The sequence below is a fragment of the Amphiprion ocellaris genome, chromosome 2, assembly GCF_022539595.1.
Source record: "Amphiprion ocellaris isolate individual 3 ecotype Okinawa chromosome 2, ASM2253959v1, whole genome shotgun sequence".
NCBI lineage: Eukaryota > Metazoa > Chordata > Actinopteri > Pomacentridae > Amphiprion > Amphiprion ocellaris.
The window spans coordinates 32,042,261-32,058,770 of NC_072767.1; the positions used below are offsets into that span (position 1 = coordinate 32,042,261).

Sequence of the window (16,510 nt, forward strand, 5' to 3'; positions counted from 1 at the left end):
TTTTGGTGGCCCAACACCCTAATAAGAAACTTTATGTTGGTTTTTCATTTAATTTATATAAAATTTGAGCTTTAAAACAAGAGGAATAAATGCAGAAGTACTTTTAAAAATACGTCTTATTAGAAGCAGCTCCATAAATGTGGAGTTTTTCATACAAATGTGAGAAACTGCGTAGAATTTTGCACATTTTAATAATAGAACAGTATACATATGTAACATAAACTGTTGCATAAAATTACCAATGAGCAAGATAGGCTCTGAAGAAGTATGTAAGATAACTAGTGTTAAGGCTCAGAAAAGTAATGTATTGCATGTTGCTCGGTAATTTTGTAAAATGAATGTGTTACTTTACTTATTTACTATAACTTGTCATGCTAATATAAACATTACTGTGGTGTTCCACAGCATCGCCCGAAACGCACAACGCTGTCTGTGTATAACCTACCATACCTTTATGTATTAGCACAAATTCCATACCCCAATTAAAGAGGACACACACACAATAATAATAATAATAATAATAATAATAATAATAATAATAATAATAGTAATAATAGTAATAATAGTAATAATAATAATAATAATAATAATAATAATAATAATAATAATAATAATAATAATACATTTTATTTGTAAGCGCATTTCTTGACACCCAAGGTCACTTTACAAGAAAAAACAAATACAACAGAACAGATACAAAACATACAGAAAGATTTTTTTTTAAAAAAACATACATAGAGATAAAAAACCATACATAAAGAAAGAGGCAGTTAGAGAGAATAAATAATAAACAAGAGCTTTCTTTTACACTCTTTACTAAAAATAACACCACAAAGACACCAGTAAAATTGAAGAAAACTGGCCCCAAGAGCTCTCCACAGAAAAATGTTGAGAACAAGGCTTAGTTACATGTCTAAGAGAATCAAGGGTGCACTTGCAGTAGATTACACCACCTCGAAATCAATACAATAGCTGTGATTGAACAGTAACTGTAGTGTGATTACTGAATGACGGAACAGCAATGTGTTACCCCCAATGCTGAAGACAACACAGCTGCTGAACAGCACTCTGTTTTATTACACCCAGCCTGAACTCAGGTTCCCTCCTCCAAACACAGAGTGGAAATATGAGTTTTCCTTCACCAATAAGTGCGTGTTGATGAAGCTGCGTATGAGGAGACACTCGACGTTTCCCTCACCCCTCTTGAATCTTGTTCTTCACCCAAACATCCAGCGTCAGATTGTTTAAACATTCCTTTCCTAAAGCCATCCATCAGCCAGAGAGCAGGCCCCAGCTCCATCCCACATGACTCCTAAACCATCCAGCAGACTTTTCCTCACCGGCAATCCTTAAAACAGTCATGCCCCATGTTGTGTTTCTGCTGTTTGCAGTGTGCCAGCGAGTGCCGCACCCGTGTACCCGTCTCTACTCTGAAACCAAGAGTGTGCCGGTCTGGGAAGGTGGAGTTTGCCACTACCTGTAAGTCACAGATCTGCAGCTCTGGCCTCTTATGCTCATGCTAATTACAGTTAATGCGATGTTTCTGGTCATGTGCAACCTAACGGATCAAATGAAAGTAGTGAGTTTTCTCCCTCGCAGGTACAAACGGACGTATAAAGTACAGCAGGATGTGTGTTATCGAGAGATTTGTGAGCCGACGGTTTCCAAGAAAAGTCAGAGTGAGTTCAACAATCTATCTGCACAGCAATGACGGTATTTTCAGCAAATAAGCCTCTGCAGTTGTATTCATACGGTGGTGTTAACTCTCTTAACAGACAGAAGAACAAACAGACAGCAATAAAGGTTTGTTTTCTTTAACTGAAATCTCCATAATCATATTTTTTGTGGTGAAATGGTTCATTTAACTTTACACAGTTAAGGCCAAATGCCAAAATTTGATTTACGGTTGTGTTTTTTATTTAGCCAACAGGTTTCTTCTGGCTGAAAATGACAAAAAGAAGTGACATAAGACATTGTTTTACAGATGTTAATGATGAATTTTAACTATTTCTATCTTGTATTTTTAAATTTTTTTTTGCTAAAAATGCCATGTCCAGAATTGTTTACATCTTTGATATTGTTACCAATATTTGAGAAATTGCAGTGTCTATACCGCTACAGATGGTCCTGGTAATTTCTACCATTTTCCAGAGAATTTTAATACACTGTAAACTAAGAACAGCTGGTGCAGTAGCTCACTAGTCAGTTCAGTTAATAGTAAAATTCAAGTCATGATTAAAACCAAAAAACTCAGAAAACTTGTTATTAGTGTCCATCAGTTAGAGAAAGTTGACCTTTGTGGCTGCTCACAAATACAAGGAAAGGCTATAAAGACATATCCAAGTGTTCTCCAGAGCATTGACCACAGTGCAAAGCATCATCAAAAAGTGCAAGGAGTTCCACACTGTGAGGAAAGGATGTAGTCGGAGGTAAAAACCCCTGCACTAGCAACAATGGCAGGCGTCAAGAAGAATCCAGGACTCATCACCAAGACCATCCAGATGAATTCAAGCAGTTCAGATACCAACAGACTCTCCAGTAGACCCTAAATGAGGCTGGTCTCTAGGGACATTGACTAAAACCACTTTTCCAAAACAAGCTCACAAATCTAGCCTTTGCAAAAGCTCTCTTGGGCAAAGAAGAAAATGGTTGGTCATGAGTTCTGTAGTCAGAAAAAATAAGTAGTAGCGTCATTTGGATGCGGCTTTGGATTTGTGAAAGAAAAGAGAAGCATTATTTCCCAAGAATACCGACCTCTTGGTCAAACATGGCGGTCGGAATGTCATGATTTGATGTTTTTCAGCTGATGGTCCAGGAAAGCTTTTAAAAGCAAAGGGCATCATAAGGAAAGAGGATGACATTAGGATCCAGGAGGAAATGGACAGTCTGCAGAAAAATTTGGCTTTGGATGGCATTTGGCTTTCCAACAGCACTGTGATCTGAAACATTTAGCCAAAACGGTCAAGAAATGATTAAAAGCAAACCGTATCACCATATGAGGGTGGATCGTCGAACCTCAAATTGTCACAAAAGAGGAGTGGAACAAAATCCCAGTGGAAACATGCAGAAAGCTTGTTTGAAATCAGAACGGTTTGATTGGTGTGGTGAACAATAAGGGCCAGTTGTTACTGAAAAGAAAGTATGCACAACTTTGGACATTGGGCATTTTTCATAAAAGGTTAAAATTCTCATTCACACAATGTCTTTCTGTGTTTTGTCACTTCTTTCTGTCATTTCAATCCAGAAGAAACCTGCTGGTCAAATAAAAAATTCACTATAAATTACCATATGGCATGATTATTGATAATTTGGGTCTTAACTGTACGAGATCTGCAACATATGACAAACATTTTGACTTTAACCTTAAAAACAGGCCTTTTCTTTCTTCTTCCTCTAGAGCACTTGGGTACTGAAGAAAGGACTGCCATCACTGTCATGTGAAAAACCTCCTAACTTCAATTTTGGTGTTTATAATCTACTTGAAGTAACTGATTCTGGTCATTTTTTGTGCCTGTCAGAACCCACTGTAACATTTCATCCATCTGAAAACGAGGCTGCATCCTGAGAACGTCACAGAAGCACAATCTGATGAAAAATGGCCCACATCGTTTGTCATTTTCAAAATTTGCTGACTGATTTTTCACACAAACACACACAGTATGCAAATAAACAGTAAGCAGTCGACTGCACTGCATCACAGACCTTATATACCTCATGTCCATGTCCACGCTGACACATCAGGAGAGGTTTTCATTTGTGATTCAGCTGCAGGTTTGTCCCTCAGGGAAATCACCGTAAAGTGTCCCGATCTTTTCCAAACACCAGCCCCCTGATCTCCTCACAAAGACGACGGGAAATGTTAATTTTCACCACAAGCCCATGAATTGATCTCTTCCTCTGACTCAGTGTTTTCTGTGTAAAATATCTTTTCCTCTGTGTCCTAGCAGCCATCGCTGCTCGCTACTCTGTAAATAGTGTTTATAGGCCATTTTGTAGGTGAATATTTTAATAATAAAAATGTTAAAATGTTGTGATTTTCCGGTGTTGCTTTGTTTGTATGACACTTCTTGACATCCATCACCTCACTTGAAATTTGAGTCTATATTTGAACAGCAATATCACAAGAACTGTTTAAAATAAATGCCTAAAATATTTACTGTTACTTCTCATCACGCTGTTGGTTTAGAATCTGCAACGTCAGAAAAATATATCAAATAATCTTTTATTTTAGGTGAGCTGAATTATTAAAAAAAAAAAATGAAGCTGTACAAAACTAGTGATATTTTGTGAACCATTTGTAGTTGCATGTCAAACAAAACAAACTAGTTTTTAATACGAAATACTTCACTTGACAAGTTGTTGCACATAAACCAAAATACTGATAGAAAGCCTGAGAACAATTTTCTAGACTTCGATGACATGATGAGAAAAAACTGTGAAAATCTGAGGCTTTTCTCTAATTGTTTCTGATTGAAGTGCAACTGGATGCTGGATTTCCTCAGACAGGCTTCAAATTGCACAGGGAGGAAACAACACATCAACCACTGTTTCACTGAGCACTGGCTCTCCACAAGGACGTGTCGTGAGCCCTTTGTTATACACACTGATGACACACCACTGTTGTGCTTGATACAAACCGCATCATAAACTTTTTGCAGACTGGTGCAGTAATAAAAACATGATCCTGAAAGTTAAAAAACTGAGGAGTGTGGTGATTGACTCAGGAGAGATCAGCCAAGGCACACTCTAATCTACATCAACTGCACTGCTGTGGAGATGGTTAGGCAGTTTTCATACCAGGCAGATCGTCTCTGCCTGGTATGAAAACTGTAAAGCCATAGATAGAAAGGCCCTGAGGAGGGTGGTGAGGTCAGCTGAAGGGACTACGGGGGCCACGCTGCCACCTATGAAGGACCTGGTCCAAGAACGCTGACTGTCCAAAGCCACCAGCATCATCAGTGAGTCCACTCACAACTGTCATCACCTGTTTACCCTCCTGCCCTTTGGCAAGAGATACCACAGCCTGAGAAACACAACTGCCAGGGTCAGCAAGAGCTTCTACCAGAATGCTAAATAAAACGATGCACCCCTGATAAAGAAGACTCATTGCCCCGACAGTCATTTAAGTCATTTTCATAATTTTTACTCACATAGTTCAGTATTTTTATTAGCTGTTTTGCATTGTTTTTAATTGCTATGTAGATGCTTTGAAATTTCATTCTGCTATGCATATTCTGATGAACAGGTTAAATGACAGTCAAGGGGATCATGACTCGACTTGTAAGAGAAGCAGTGTTTCATTTTGTTGTTGCACTGGAAGCACTATGATAGAAAAACTGTTTTACATGATGTAGTTGCACTAAGAAGCTGTTAGAGAGCAGCTTTACAGTACAGAATATAATACATTTTATATTAACCTTTAATGTTAATGTTACTAATTATATACTAATATTTAATATTATAATATCTATCTATCTATCTATCTATCTATCTATCTATCTATCTATCTATCTATCTATCTATCTATCTATCTATCTATCTATCTATCTATCTATCGCACATGAATGGCAGTGCTATGTTCAGTGTTTTGTCAGCAACGTGTGTAAACATGTCTTCTCAGTACATTCTGTGTTTGCAATGGAGTTTAAAATTGTGCTTGATTATTTTTAATTTTGTCTTGTATACATTGTAGAATTTTTTATTGACCCGTGTCACTCATTTTGACAATCACGTACACATATCAGTGTACAGGAACATTATTTTTGTTTTATTACCTTTTGTCTCGGTTAGGTCAACTTTCTTTACTTTGTGCCACCTTAACTCATCTCTACAACTGCAGCTACATTTTAAGGTGGACTTTTATATTCAGTTAAGCTTTATTTATATCGCGCCAAATCACAACATAATTCATCTGAATGCACCTCCGTGTGGGATCGTCCAGTTGTGGAGATATTTCCGACGGCACCTGAAGGCGTCACTGTGCTCCCGGAGCGGAGCAGCGAGCCCCCCGCCCCCCTCCTCCTACTCCGACCGAAAACCGAGAGAGTGAAGGAAAAAGAGTCGGAGGACGGACCATGGAGGGAGAAAGCTGGATGTAGGAGCTAGTATTGCTGCTTTAGGGCACTTTTTCAGACTTGTTTTGTGTTCGCCCGAATAAGTCGAAGTGGCTCAACGTGAAGAAAGCGGACGGATACTTAACGTGGATGTAAACCGTCGTAAATGTGAACATTCAAACAGGCTGTGACCGCGTACGGTTAGCAAGCCCGACCGAAGTTAGCCCGCTCCGGCTAACTTAGCTGCTGCTGTTAGCAAAGGAGGAAAACAACAAAAAAACAACAACAGGCTGGTGGGGGGAAAAGGAGTTAAAAGTGACGCTGAAGTAACCAGTAATGTTTCCTCCCGGGATTAACCTGAGATACGGATGAGAAAGAAACTGGCGAGAACAACAGTGAGCCCGACGACCGCTGCCATGGTGGGGTTGATCCGCGGCTCCGGGAGCCCGACTCGGTCCCGAGGCTGCTCCCACTCGGTGCTGTGGAGGCTCGGGGGCTTCTTCTTCCTGCTGCTGCTAGAAGGGGCCGGCTGCCTGGCCAACCCCAGCAGTCCTTCAGGCGTCAATAACAACAACAACAACAGCCCCAGTGTCAACATATACATGAGTGTGGAGGAGGTGAAGAAGCTCCTGGGTAAGGAGGCCTGCATGGAGAGACAGCTGTCTCCAAACTTTCTGATCTGTCTGTGTGTGTTGAGATGCAGTTGTTACTGGGCCTCCTCATGTCTTTACTTTTGCTTACAGCACTGCATTAAACTCTGATTAATATTTTAACTATAGGTCATTGCAACAACTTACTTTTATTGATGAGCCATAGTGCAGCAAACAGAGTGGGTCAGTCACACTTTGGTTCCCCTTGATTCACAGAAGAGCATTCACTTTGATCCAAAGAGGCTCAAGCTATCCATAAAGACAACATAAATACATTAAATAGACTGTATTGTTAATCTGAATTGCAAATGCTATGGTGAGTCCACAGTAATGTAAGTCTAATTTGAAGTAAAGGAGTAGTTCTGCGATTTAGGAGACAGAATCATGCCTATGTGTTGGTTTTAAGTTTCTAAGGGTCTGTTTAATCTGAAGAAAAGTCCTCCTCACTGATTAAAGTAGTATATTTTGTCTTGGGTGCTGTCGCTAAATGTTTTAGAACAACAACAATAGTAATGTACAACAACGACAAAATACTGTAGACATTACCCAGATATGTGTTAAAACAGATCGCTAATAAATCTGTAAATATCATATGATATTAGGGCTAAAGGTAGGAGTTAAGTTAACTTATTTTATAAAATGGTAAAGGTCAGTTTTCCAGCTTTTTCTAGCAGGCCATGGTTATCAGTGATTGAAGATATTCAAATGTTTGTGAGAATTAAATGAAACCTGCTGAGACAGTGAGCTGCAGCTGAAAACTGTGGATAACACTATTGATATTGATATTAGGTAAAATTTATATTATCATTCAAGTAGCAATTTTCATGTTAGCCTGTGGTATCTAACTTACCAATCGGAAAGTCATACATGATGTCTAATAAATAATCTTGCATTGCTTTTCTATATTGCCACTAGGGTTTCAACTAGCAAACAATTTTAATTTCCGGCTAATCTATTAAATATTTTCTCCAACAATGGAGTGTTTGCTCTACAAAATGTCATAAAGGAGTGAAAAATGTCAGTAGGGCTTCACAATGATGTTGACAAATGTTTTGTTTTGTCCCATAACCCAAAAATGTTCAGTGTACTGTCATAGTGGAGTAAATATCTGGGATGCTGGAATCAGAAATTTTATACTTAAAAAAAAAAAAAAAAAAGATTTTTAAATTAATTATATTGTTGTCAACTAATAGATTAATCTTTGCGGTTCTGTTTTGTAAAAGGAACAGTTTGATCTAGAGAAAAGTCATCTTAATTTTTGAAAGTGATGCATTTGTGTAGAACACTGTCTACGCAGAATCAAAAACCAATTACATAACAGAAAAAAAACTGTAGTTCTTTGCCTTGATATGTGTATCAAGATAGAATACCTACAAAAGATTTGTATGTAAATATGTGTATGGGTGCAATTAACTATTATTTTCATTGTTCATTAATCTATTGATTATTTTCCTCAATCAGTCTCCTAGTTGTTTGGGATATAAAATGTAAGTAAATTGTGAAAAATGTGGATCAGTGAGCCCAAGATGACATTCTCAAATGTCTTGAATTGTCCACAACCCAAAGATCTTCAGTTTACTGTCATAGAGGAGGAAAGTAACCAGAAAATGTTGAAGAAACTGGAATCAGAGAATCGAGACTTAATTTTTAGATTTCAGACATGGTTAGTAAATAATTTCATTGTTGACAACCAATTGATCCATTTTTGTAGGTCTATTTGTAAGTCATTGTAAATTATACATGTCATTTTATGTTTATAGAACTGTATGTAATGTGAACCATCTAATAATGTGGAAACTTAAAAGGGAGAAAATCATGATTAATAAAACAGGAGGTTTCTGTCTGGGCCTGTTACATACTAGTTTATGATATACTTATTTTGTAATTCCTCAAACTGATTAATTGATTATCAAAATAGTTGGTGATAAGCTTGATAGAATTTGAGCTGTGGGTACGTTGGGCAAGACACTGAATCCCAAGTTCCTCCCAACGGCAGGAAAACAGCTTGCATGGCATCACTGTGTGAGAGTGTGTGTGAATGGATGAATGAGAAACACATTGTAAAGTGCTTTGTAGAACCTAGCCAAGGTTTAAAAGCACTATGTGAGTGTAAACCATTTACTATTTAGCTCTAATGGCTGGTAATGCACACTTTGATGACCTCCTATTTGAGGGAACAATATACTTGTAGGTGGAATCAGGAATATCTGTTGCAGGCAGACTGAGATCAGTGCACCCTAAATATACCCTTTAAAGTAAATATTGTTTCACTATTAAACTATTTTTACCTATATATGGTGAGGCAAGGAAAACTAATGCACATCATACATGTAAATTTTCTTTTAAATTGTCAGTCAGAGGTTAGGATACTATTTAGAAGGACCTGTCCTGCACCACCAGGTTTAAAAACAAAAGCAAACTTTAAGTCTCCACATGAATCTGCAGTGAGATTACCCAGCAGTCTCAGCTCCCTCCAACATGTTTAGTTTCTGCAGTTGCCGCTGCATCATGGAAGTTTCTCTCCACACATACTTTTAGCTGCACACACGTAGTTGTCAAACATAAAGAGATTTCTCCATGCGACCAGATGAGGTTTCAGGCAGACCGCAAGAGAGGCCCTGGTCTGGCAACAGAAGATTAACTATAGCGTGATGGAGAACACGAGGAACCAAAAGGGACAGAGTCAATCTACGGTCTAACACCAGTCAGATTATAGAGAGCAGGAATGCTTTATAGACAGCACCACGAGCGATTTTATGCTGCTCTTGTCAGAATATGTTTCCCTGTTTACACATTTTAAAGTATTCCACAACTGGCTGAAAATATCCGATAATTTTAACCAAGTATTTGCATAAATATGATCCTTGTAATTGAGTTTACCATCAGAGGGTCTGAACATAGTCAAAAGTAAACCAGCATTTCTGTTTGTTGGCTGGCAGCAGTGTGAATACCTCTGCATATGTATGGCATGAGGAAGTTAGCAAACAAAACTTCCTGTTGAAAACCTGCACCCAACTGGGAACAAAATTATTTTTGCTGACTCCTACTGAATCTCACCTGCTGCAAAAATGCTGATGGCACTGCAAGATGATGACATATATATTTCAAGTTAATGTGCAAAGTTGCTACATGGGCTTCCTGCCGCCACGAAGACATAAGACACTCACACTTCTACCCCTTCATTAGGCTGCGCAGTGGCACTCAAATGGTAAATGACTAGTTTCAAAGTGCACCCTCAACACATCTTCAGTAAACCCGAAATTAACAGCTTCAGGACCAATCCACAGCCTGCTTTAACCTTGGAATGAAAATATTTTTGAACATTAACAGCCAATGTAACAAGGAAGTGTAGACTAACAGAAGCTGAAATGTCATGTAGAACAACAACAATCTGACTATTTTGCAAAATTGTCATGTTTTTATTTGTACACAATGTGGCTAAAACTCTTAATACGATCCAAATCATGGATAAGACACAACTTTATACATTTTCTGCAGCTGCTTCATACATCAGGACGACAGTATCAGTCCACTGGACCAAACTTACCTTCTGCAGCTCAATTTATAGACACTCAGCCACAAATATCCCTTCCTACTTGTGGTTTTCAAATGTATGGTTTAGTCACTTCCTGCTTTCCGCTATTCCTGGTGACACATCAGAAAAACTTTCTCTTTGCAATCCAAGGCTGAAAATCCTCAAGGTTATTTTCTGATTTAAATGAATATTAAATAACATCTACTGTTGGGCCAGTAGCACTTGCACAGATTTAAGCAAAAGACACGTTAGAGCTGCAACGATTAACTATACAGTCAGATAGTTAGATACTTGCCTCTTAAATGAGTTTTTCCTCCTCTGTGATAGTGAAGTAAATACATCTTTGGGTTGTGGACAAAACAAGACATTTGTCATGTTCATCTCTGGGAAACGCTGATTGACATTTTCACTATTTTCAGACATTTTATAGACTTAACTAATTAATGAATCAGGAAAATGATCCACAAACTAATTGACAATGAAAAAAATCCTTTTTTGGGGTCCTAATGTCAGCTGTGCCACTTTCCAACTTGCTGATTTACAACATCCAGGCTTTACATCTTCCACGCAACTGTTAACTTGCGTTGTACGTTAATAAAATATTTATAATTAGTTTAGACAACTAATATTTCAGGTGCCAGCTGGCTGGAATAGCAATATTTAAACGATATGTCGACTAGTCACACCAGTAGCATTTTAATCCTGATAATCCCAGCTCTGTCATCACACAACCATCTCAATAATGCAAATAAGCGACACCAATAGACCTTTTCCATGTAAGGCTCTATGACCCGTCACAGTAGGAACAGCACAGGTGTAAATAATAATATTAATGATGGCTGGATTCTGTTTAGCTTTCAAGGGCCGTGGTGTTGTGCATCTTGGATCACTGTCATGGCTCAGTGGGACACTTTAAGATATCAGAGCCACTGTTCATGTCATAAATAACCCCTGGGCTTTTTGAACTATGACAAATGTTTCATGAGGACAAGGAGAGCTTTTAATGGGATAAATAAACTGCCACGACAACAACATGGACCGGAGCTGTCATTAATCCATGTTGGGCTGAATGATTCAATCAGCTTCCAGGGTATAGTTTAACTGTTCAATTCCAGTTGTAACAAGTCTATAGGGCACATTATTGGCAATGTCTTCAAAAGCTGTAGGAGGTGAACCAATTTTTTTTTTATTGTCTCCTATTTTACCACTAGAATTTAGTCAGGTGTTTGAAAAGCGTGAGGGGAGTTGGTCTTTCTACTTTTCCAAAAGACAAATTGTGATTCTTCATCTAGATAAACAACATACCTGATTTTCCCACATCACATGTGATTGCTAACACTAAAACACATCAAGTGATTGTTTTAAGTGCAACACGTTAAAGACCCTTAATTGCTACCTGCAGTAATTCGTGAAACAGCATGGTTGTCAGATATGAGAACATTTTATTGCAGATGTGACAGACTATTACCCGAAATAGATACTGGTGTAGTTGGTAACAAAACCACAGTTTAATGTTGTCAATATATCTAACAGGTATTGAGTATTATCAAGTATACCACAGATGTAGTATTATACAGCACTCAGAACAAAGGGTTTATCTGTTGTGTCACAGTGCAAATCACATTCAGACCTGGAGTTTAACAGTTGGATTATAGAACTGTTTAATTGGTCAATAAAATTGGAGATATTTTCATCCCATTTTATTCAGTCTTACGAATGATACAGGCTTATACGGCTGCACAATTAACGGAATCTTAATCGTGGTATCCATTTTGGTCCATAATTGAGTGTTTGCGATTTTGACGTTTAAAATGCTTTGCTCATAGAAAACTCTGCTCATCGTAAACTGCCCTTGTGTATAAAGTCTCTTGGTTTCCCCTTGAATAAATCTGACTTCAGAATATGTTATTTCACTCTTCTCAAACTAAGTTACACAACTGTGCTGCAGTAACTGAGTGGAGAGTTCTCTGTGCACAGCCGTCAAATTAGTTTCTACCATAGCCTGCATGTGAAGCATTTAATGGAACTTTACTAATTTGTAGTGTCTATTGATAAACAGGTCTTTACCATGCAAGGTACTATGAGTATATTTTATTCATATTTTGCCTGTAGGAGATGCCGTGAATTTAGATGGAGATTGTTTTAGGGCTTATTTTGATGCAAAAATGAGCAAGAATGTAGCCACAACATGGAGGTGAAACCAATGCTCTGTCTATCAAATCTAAAAATCATTTGTCACAAAAATCAATGAATAATTGTGATAAACTATCTTGAAAATCATTTTGGCCGCAACCACACAGACCTACCGGTTAGTGATGCCACACTCATAAATACATTTATGTGCTTCTACTAGTTTTTGTTGTTGCCACGAGGGATCTTCTTGTATTTTGTCTGTGTTACTATATGGTGATAAAATTTTATTTTCCCACGAAGCTTTCAGATGTTATGATAAGAAAAGGTAACTCCACCCTGTCAGAATAATCTTTCTATGGTCTCTCTGCTTTAAAAGCAGATGGACTGTCTTTTGAGGACTGCTTCATTTTGATAACTTTACCAAACCTCCTGACTCTCTAGGGGTTGGTAAGGAACAGGAAAGCATCATGCATGAATTGAAACAGGCTTTTGCGTATGCAGTGTGTTAGTCTGTGGTTGACAAGTGCATAAGCAGGCAGCATCTCTGATTGTTTTTGCATATGACTAATGAGTAGTTAACTGTCTGTCTCAAGAATCCACATGCATTCCCACAGTCAGCCCCCAGAACAGCTCTGTCTCAAGACCTGCATCCCGAAGTTGAATTGTGTTGCAGCTGTGCAGCTCAAATTCAATTAGTGTAGCCGGGCTTAAGACCAAGGATTTTTTCAGAGTGTTTAAAAATCACTGAAAGCTTTTCTTTTTTCAAAACATGCCAAGCTATATTGATGTGGAATGTAATGAGGATCCACAAAGGTTAAAGCACACAGGTAATAAATCAGATCTTTAAGATATTACATTTACAGTAAATAGGGAAAGGGTTAGGTCTGGTCAGGACACAACAGAGAGAGGAGAGAGGAAAGAGGGGAGGGTCAGTTATGTGAGTAATTGTTTTGTCTTTAACACACCAAAAACTGTGAAACAGGTCCACACAGTTTTTCCAAGATCGAAAGGTAATATCTTGAAAAGCTTTGTTTTGTCTAAAACTCAACTACATTCAGTTTATAAGTGCACCATCCAGTTCTAAATGTCAGTGTTTACACTGAAGGTTTTAAGTGTCTGACAGGTGTTCTATTTTAAAGGCTGTTCAGAAACATAGTGAAATCATTGTGACAGTTATTGTTGTCTTGGTTGCCAGAGAGATGTTGCATCAGACTGCTCGCTAAACACCAGAGCAAACCTTAGACTGCATTTATATGGGCCATGACCCAAACTGTGACATTGGTTTTACAGGCCTCAATAGCTTTCTTTCTGTCTTTTTATGTCTGTTTCCTGGCATTTTGACAATCCATATGATCATTTAGAACATGGAACATAAAGCAAAAATAAGTTTTCTGTGCATTCTTTTGCTGTCTCTTTCAATAACAACCTTTTGGAAGCTAGTTTTCCGTAGTAGAGTCACTAGAGTGCTCAATCCCTCACACATTACACTGAAGACTTTTTCTTGGTGGAAAGTAAAGATTGTGTCTTCTCGTTCTTGCTGTCTGTATTAGTGCTAGGATTTTCCAGGCCAAGCAAAACTGTAGCTCCTCAGTTCCCAACCAAAATTAGAATTATGTAGACAAAATAAGCAGTTTCCCATTAAACTCTGTTTTCCAATATGTTATTTGCTTGTGGGACACGTTTTCAGTGCAGCCACAGTTGTTGACAGATTCTGATCAAACTCCACCTTTTGTTGTATATCACCTTTTTCTGTGTCTCGTTTAAAAAAAAATGCTAAGTAACAAACCATTTGCACAAGGTTTTGTAAAACTCAAAAAATTCTCTGCTTCTCAGTGCAACTGTGAAACCATGAGTGACTCAGCGGTGATGTTGAGTCATGTGACAAAAATTCAAAGAGTTTTTCTTTGAACTTCAGGCTTTTTTTAAACAGTAGAGGGGAGATGAGTATGGAAAGAAATGAGAAAGGTTTAGAGAAAAAATGAAACATGTTTGATCAGTAAAGTAAATGTGGCATGACTCAAAAATGGTATACAGACGAGCAAGTTGTTGGACGATGCATTCATCATGGTGAAATATCTTCCAACAGCTTGCTCCTCTGTATAAATAAAAGATATTTGATCAATAAAATAAATGCAGCATGGCTCATGAACGGTATACAGAGGAGCCAGTTGCTCGAAGATAGATTCAGCATGGTGAAGCATCTTCCTAGACTTGAGTAGTTGTTAAAATGTGTTATAACTTTATTATCCAGCACAAAGACATTTTTTAATTCTCTCTATTTCAGGCAATGGATGAACTGTTACCATAGAGGTGCAGGACTTTATGTTGCAGTGAAAGATGTGACAGTAGCAAAAATCCCCAAAACGTGCTTGGAATTCAGAGGATTAAAATCAGTTTTTCAATATGTTTTTTGCTTGTGGGACGGGGAAAATGCTTAGTGCAACTCCAGTTATTGACGGATTCTGATCAAACTCCACCGGAAATTACACATTAAAAAACACTGATACTATGTTTATTGCTTCATTGTTGCATCCAGTGGGGGATTCAAGCTATGTGGTCATTTTTTCCACTTGCACTATCAGGCGAGTAGGTCAGAGTTTGGCTACTTCCTCCAGCCTGGCATGAAAAAACAACAACAAAAAAAAAAAAACAGATCTCATAAAAATTTTGTGAGCAAGTGAGTAGAACTGTCCGTGTAGTCTGAAGAGTCCAGCACATGTCGGCTAACCAACCTCCCTCCCCTCCTCCAAAGAGCTGAAAGGCAAAGCCCGGGCTTTGAAAAAGAGTCCGTGAACAGTGAGGAGTGATTGGCAGCAGTATTCATTTCCTTCATGCCATTCTCCAAGGATCCTGTGGATGAATAGGGGAGCCCCTGCTTTCACATCTTTTGTCTAAGAGCCACTGCGCTCACAGGAGGTTCTGTAAAGCATCGACCCATTTTTCAAGTTGTTGGCCATGTGTTACAATCGGACATACACTGTCATGTTTTTTCCGCTCTTATATGTTCATTTGACATCAAATGTCATAAGATTTTAGACGTTGCTCTAATTCTATTTGGACCACTCTCATGCTTGACTTGCAGTGATTTAATTATGCTGTTGTGAAGCAGTAGGTGCTGAAATCAGATATTTTTGAAGCCTTCACATTTCGGTAGCTTTAGTTAAGTAGGTGCTATGTTGTGCCTGACTGAAAAAATACAAGTGTATTTGACCTTGAGCACACAGCCCGGTCTTTCAAATTGCTGCTGTACCCACAAAGCTGCCCATGAAAAACAGCATCCGAAAATAGATGAGTAAGACGGTGTGTGTGAGACCTCCTAAATGACCCTTTAGTCGCCTCATGATGAAGTCATTCTGCTGCACACAGCTAATCATTTTTTCAGTAAACCATTTGATATTTGTTGAGTAAACGAAGGAGCCCCTTTGAGCAACAAATATGCGTCAATGCGGTGCCTATAATGGGACAGTGGCAGACAGTCTTTTCTCAGATTCCTTTTGCTGCCTTCATCCTTGTCTGCCCTTGGGGCACTTCAAGAAATAAAAGAGGAAAACTAATGTATGGTCTCTTTGAAGTGATTCAAAGAAAACCACAGAGATTGTGACTTAATGTGTTTTTTTTCCCTTTTAGCTCTAAGATACTTTCAGATGTGACTATTTTCTGCATCTAGTGCTGCTATTGCAGGCTATCTGTAAAAGCTTAGCTGTAGTCTTTAGTCCGGATGTTTGGCTGAGCGTACGTCATGGTAACTTTAGTCTCCATCGTTATTGTGTTTTCCTTTTTACTTTACACTTTGATTTAAAGCTCTGTAGTTGCTGGAAATAACGAAACTTGTAAAAGTGGATTTCTGTTGGGACGAGGCACGAAAGATTGCATGTGCCTAAACTTTCCTTTGGCAAGAATGATGTGTGGCTGCTTATGAAAAAGCCTCAGTTCTCACATTTCAAACAAAATCTGCAAAACAAAATATGAATTGATGCCCCAGAGGAAAATCTAGCGCCAAAATGAAGAAATTAGAATTAAAAAAAAAAAAAAAATTCTACCAGTTTTCTGAGGTTTACTGGGGTTTCATTTATTCAGTCATCATAGATATTTTTACTTATCAAATGACTGGAACTCATGGGAAAGTGACCAGATTTCTG

General features: G+C 38.2%; 2 protein-coding genes across 8 annotated transcripts in view; both read left to right on the forward strand.

The window, feature by feature from the left end:
• sned1 (sushi, nidogen and EGF-like domains 1) overlaps positions 1 to 4,030 on the forward strand; it is a 35,141-nt gene extending 31,111 nt beyond the window's left edge. For all 5 annotated transcript variants that reach the window (XM_035945829.2, XM_035945827.2, XM_035945830.2 and 2 more), the window contains 4 exons: positions 1,392 to 1,479; positions 1,600 to 1,679; positions 1,776 to 1,803; positions 3,398 to 4,030. In XM_035945829.2, the coding sequence (XP_035801722.2) occupies positions 1,392 to 1,479; positions 1,600 to 1,679; positions 1,776 to 1,801 (194 nt within the window). In that variant the 3' untranslated portion in view covers positions 1,802 to 1,803; positions 3,398 to 4,030. The remainder of the gene's footprint in view (positions 1 to 1,391; positions 1,480 to 1,599; positions 1,680 to 1,775; positions 1,804 to 3,397) is intronic.
• Positions 4,031 to 6,036: 2,006 nt separating this feature from the next.
• Positions 6,037 to 16,510, forward strand: part of ryk (receptor like tyrosine kinase) — a 47,316-nt gene continuing 36,842 nt past the window's right edge. For all 3 annotated transcript variants that reach the window (XM_023265000.3, XM_023265001.3, XM_035945823.2), the window contains exon 1: positions 6,037 to 6,686. In XM_023265000.3, the coding sequence (XP_023120768.1) occupies positions 6,422 to 6,686 (265 nt within the window). In that variant the 5' untranslated portion in view covers positions 6,037 to 6,421. The remainder of the gene's footprint in view (positions 6,687 to 16,510) is intronic.